Genomic DNA, 5262 nt, shown 5'->3' on the forward strand with positions numbered 1-5262 from the left:
TTATCAAAGCCACACACCCAATGATTTTTCTCTCGTATTTTACCATTGAAAGCGCCATATGAAATAATACTGCGTGTATCTGCGAAACCGATAAAAATTCTGAAATACTCTAAATACAAAAAATGTTCATCTTTTAACTCTCCATTTAATAAAAAAATAATATACAGGGTGTTCCATTTAAAAAAACAAAGAAAAATTATTTTATTTTTTAGAAAGTTTGGCGTTGAATATTGAACATCCTGTATGATTTACGATTACCATATTTATAGCAAAGTAAGAACAGACCATCTAAAGTAAATACCTCATATAGTTTTGATTTCAGATCAGTTCTTGTATTTTTAATAATTTTTTTAAGAAGGGCTGAAAAATATATTTTTTTGATTTATTTTTTAATATCTCTGAAACTATCGAAATATATTTATTCATATCTTAGGGTTATGTAAAGTGATCTGAAAGGAAGCCAAAAATGCAATAATATACAGGGTGTTCCATTTATAAAAAATCATCCAGGTCCACTCACACTTTTTTGAGCCACCCTATAGAAGTTAAAATATTTTCCTGAATTACATCCTGGTACATACTTTAGGTTTGCACTTAAACAAAATTCTTAAGTTTTTTATTATAGGAGCTACAGATGCCCGACGCACTATTGCCGGACCCTGTATATTAGTATTATTAATTACAATTGAAATCGATACAATAAACAAGAACAAGACTAAAAAATGTATTTTTTGTGTGGCGAATATAGTTTTCTAAAAAATATCATCAAAGATGTTCAAACTGAACACTTCCTTGTTGAATACACAATAAACGTCTTTTGCGCACAGAGTTACAACGATTTATTAGGCAAACTAGTGTAATAAGTCCAAAAACTTACCTAGTAATCTTTTGCAATTCTTCTCTCGTCCCAATGGTTCGTCACTTATCGATAAGGTCTTTTAATTTTCCCCATAAAAAAGTTGAAAGGAGTTAAATTACAGGACTTAGCACGCCTAGATATGGGGGCCAAGATATGGGGCCCTTTGTTCCAATCCAATTCTCTCTAAATTCTCTAGTTAATAGTGCAGTAGTTGTAACCCTGGCGTTTTAATTGTAAATGGTAATACAAATATAGAATGTTGATTTACCTTTTCAAAAGCCTTTAATTATGCAGATAAATAATAATATAGAATATTAAATTGTGATAAAAAATAATTCAGCAACTATAGGTCAACACAAAATCAAGGCCCGCTTCGACACAAAGGTCTTCTTCTTCTTCTTTCTTTCTATTATGGTTGCCCATATAGGTAGGCTATCGCCTGTTCAATCCTAACAAGTCTTCCCCGGAGGACGACGTCCAGCATTCTCTCCACCGTTTTGGCGGCCTTCCTTGCGACCTTTTTCCAATTGGGTTGTTTTGTTGCGCTTTTTTTGCTAGTCTGTTGTCGTCCATTCTTCTTACGTGTTTGTTCCAGTGCCTTCTCCTTTGTCTAACCCATCTTCCTATATCCTGGATTTTGCTCCACTCTCTAATATCTTCGTTTCTCGCTCTATCATGTAGTGTTTTTCCGTGTATGCTTCTCAGCACCTTCATTTCTGTTGTTCTCATCATTTGCATTGTTTTGGCCGTGTCTGGTCTTGTTTCGGCTGCGTACGTGATGACTGGTCTTATCGCGGCTTTATATATTCTAATCTTGCTCTCTGTGTTGAGATACTTGTTCCTCCAGACGATGTCATTTAAACAGCCCGAAATGCGAGACGCCTTCATAGTGTGTTCTCTAACTTCTTTCTGCAGGTTGCCATAACTTGATATTCCAACCCCTAGATACTGAAAGTGATTCACTTGTTCGATCAGTTTTGAGTCCACTTCCAGTTTGCACCTTACCGCCTCCTTGGATGTTACCAGGCATTTTGTTTTTTCGGTGTTGATTATCATGTTTAATTGTTTGGCCTTTAGATTAAACGCATGTAGTAGTCTCTGAAGATTGTCCTCTGTATCTGCAATGAGTACTGCATCATCAGCGTAGCATACAACGTGGAAGAAGGTGTTTCCCATTTTGTAACCTGCCGTTTTTGGTAGATTTTCTATTATTTGATCCATGATTAAGTTAAATATAAATGGGCTGAGGGAGTCACCTTGTCTTATTCCTGTTTGGATGAGTATCTCGTTAGTAAACAGATGTTGAACTTTTATTGCTGTTTTGCAGTTGGTGTTGATGTCATATATTAAGTTGATTAGTCTCGGGTTTAGTCCTTTTGTTTCTAGAATCTGCAATATATCTGTCAGGCGTACTCTATCGAAAGCTTTTGTCATATCTACAAAACACATATACGCTGGCTTATTAAGTTCCAGGGACTTTTCAACGATTTGTTAATAATGAATATTGCGTCAATAGTCGAGCGGTTTTGCGGAATCCTTGTTGTTCGTCTCTAATTTGTATAGTTTTACTGATTTCCTGTAGTATTGTCTTAGTGAATGCTTTTAAGGTGCTGTCTAATAATGTTATTCCGCGATAGTTTTCTGGGACTGTTTTTTGACCTTTTTTAAATATGGGTATCGTTGTGCTGTTCTTCCATTCGGCGGGTATTTTCTGTTTACTAATTATGTTCTGAAAAAATGCTAATATTTCTTTCTGCAGGTTGGGTCCGCCGTATTTGAGCATTTCGTTCGTGATTTCATTAGGACCTGGGCTCTTTCGATTTTTGAGGGATTTAAAATTATCTTCTATCATCTCAATCGTTAGTTCTATATTGTTGTCGTCTTCCGTGTCTATTATAGGCTGCTCGATTTGTTCTGTTTCCCTATATAGATTTTTAAAGTACGTTTCCCACTGATCTATAGTAATTTTGTTTGTTTGTACTGTATCTTTTATTTCTTGTTTGTTTCTCCTTAACATTCCCCAAATTCTTCTCTGGCTTCCATACATGTCCCTTTCCATTCCTTTCGTGAATCTTTCCCAATAGTCTTCTATAATCGCTCTTATCGTCGCGTTTACTCTGTTTCGTTCATTTTTGTAGCTGTTCCAATTCTCTGGAGTTTTGTTTCGTAGATACCGTATATAAAATTCTTTCTTTTGGCTGGACAATTCCTTTATTTCTGGCGTGAACCATGGCGTGGACACAAAGGTAAAAAAACTTATTATTTCTCTCATTTTTAGAAATAAATACACATAACTTTGTATCGTTTGAAAGGACTAAACGCCAGCATTTTTTTAAGTTCATAGCCAACTATGATTTGTATTTAAAAAATTATATTTTTTAGTATTTCTGACAAAAAAGCAAGTATAGAAAAAAACTGACTACGCCACTGGATTGTGCTTAAACAAGTGCCTTAAGTATGTTTTAACAGAATTTTATTATTCCGCGAAATACAAAAGTTATGGGCAATTTTCCAAATGGTTAAAAATTAAAAAAGACCCCGTATCTCAGTCAGCAGTGAAAATATCAACAGGCGGTTTATGCCATTAGACGTGTCTCAGAAATCGAGCCTATGACATCTATGTCGGTTTTGCTCTATCTAGTCAGGAAATAGGTTTTCTCTGTTAAAACAGACCAATTTCGACCACCCTGTACAATGCTAAAAAAATGTACAATCATCTGCCTTCGAATATCAAGTCGCTTTCATTCTTTCCCGCATTTTGCAAAGCTCTGAAATTATATTTACTGGAGAGAGCCCTATATGCGGTAAACGACTTTTTGTTGATGTTTAATCATGAACAATTTTAAAATTTTGATCATCTCACATACTGGTTAAAAGTCTAGTATTTAATATTTTATGACTCTTAAATATTGTTTCAACACATAGAAGCTACTAATTTTGAAATAATATCACATAATTACACGAAAAAATCCTTGGTATTTTCTCAATCAAGGAGAAATCAAAAATAAAACTTATATTTTAGATTTTACTATGAAATTTTAAAGTTTTTCATAATTTCTAAGTGCACGATTCACCGTTATCTAATTCCGCCCCTGTTTCACCTCTTCCCCATCCACAGAACCTTTCAAAATGGCCGCCGCCATGCAAATTATCCAGAAAACTTAAGACAACGCTCGCGAATATTGAGTTAACGCTCTTTACCCAAGTTTCGCCATTCTCTGCCTTATTGTTCTGTACCCTAAAAGCTAGATTCCCGTCCCGGTCTGCCTTAAATTGATTTTATATTCTGTTCCTTGCCTCCGCAGGCTGTAATATTGTTCGGGGACGACTTGCACTCGCTCGGGGAATAGTTTGACAGATGACAGAGGAGTTTTAATAGGAGGTACAAGGCGAATAATCCGTTTTCGTTGGTTCCGAAAATTATTTATGTCTTTCGATGAATTTTGCAGTATGTTTAGAAAATATAGCCATTCGTCATTTACGATACTACTCCCAACTGCAGCAAGCATTGCTTTTGGGAATAATATTATGTGTAAATTAGTGTAAGTCTTTAATAAGTAGAAATATTTTTAGTGCTGGAATATTTCGATCCAGGAACACGTCTATGAGGTTTTTTGCCAAAAAGAGATGTCAAAAATTGCGCATTTTCTTTGGCGCATATACAGGGTGGTCTGAACTGTATTTTGGAAACTTCGGCAGCATATTCTGCAGATAAAAATAAACAAAAAACTTTTGGAGATACAGGGTGTGTAAGTTTTATTTTTATTTCGATTTTTTTCAAATAATATATGAGGTAACGTCAATATTTGGCTGAAAATTAGTGTCTGGGAGTTTTTTGACATAAGATATTTGATTTTGATATCAATGTGACTCCTACTTGCAGAGGGCGCCACCTACATGTGTTATGGCTGATTTGAAGAGTAATAACTTTCTGTCCGTACCTGTATAAAACTATGCAGTAAAAAAATATACATATCCCTGATTTTTTACGTAAAAAATGTTTCTTGATAAAAATCGCTACGAGGAACCGTTTTCAAAATAGGTATTTAGAATGGAAATAGTCCATAAAAAATATGAAAAAAAAATCCTATAAACATTTGAAAACATTCAGAAACAACATTTCTGAAAAAAATCAAATTACGATTAAAAATATTCAAAGTAAAAAGAGTCGGCATATCTAATTTTTCTATCATTGGTAATACATAATAAAATGTAAAAACTATATTTTTATCTGTGGCAGCACTGTTTCTGTCAATCAGCTGATCAATAAATGTGAGATCGATTTATCACCTATTTTGTATGGCGCGAAAACTTTATAAATAAAATATTTATTTTTAAAGTAATACATAAGCTGGTACATGTAAGTTGTTATATTATATGTATTTTTTCATGGTACTCAATTG

General features: G+C 34.2%; 1 protein-coding gene across 1 annotated transcript; it reads right to left on the reverse strand.

Annotated features, from left to right (window-relative positions):
• Positions 1–2339: 2339 nt before the first annotated feature.
• LOC115882594 lies at positions 2340–3131 on the reverse strand. The gene has a single exon (XM_030900784.1). The coding sequence runs from the start codon at positions 3129–3131 to the stop codon at positions 2340–2342; it is 792 nt and encodes a 263-aa protein (XP_030756644.1).
• Positions 3132–5262: the final 2131 nt, after the last annotated feature.

Source organism: Sitophilus oryzae, unplaced genomic scaffold (genome assembly GCF_002938485.1).
Source record: "Sitophilus oryzae breed Bouriz unplaced genomic scaffold, Soryzae_2.0 scaffold_1789_pilon_pilon, whole genome shotgun sequence".
NCBI classification, from domain to species: Eukaryota; Metazoa; Arthropoda; class Insecta; order Coleoptera; family Curculionidae; genus Sitophilus; species Sitophilus oryzae.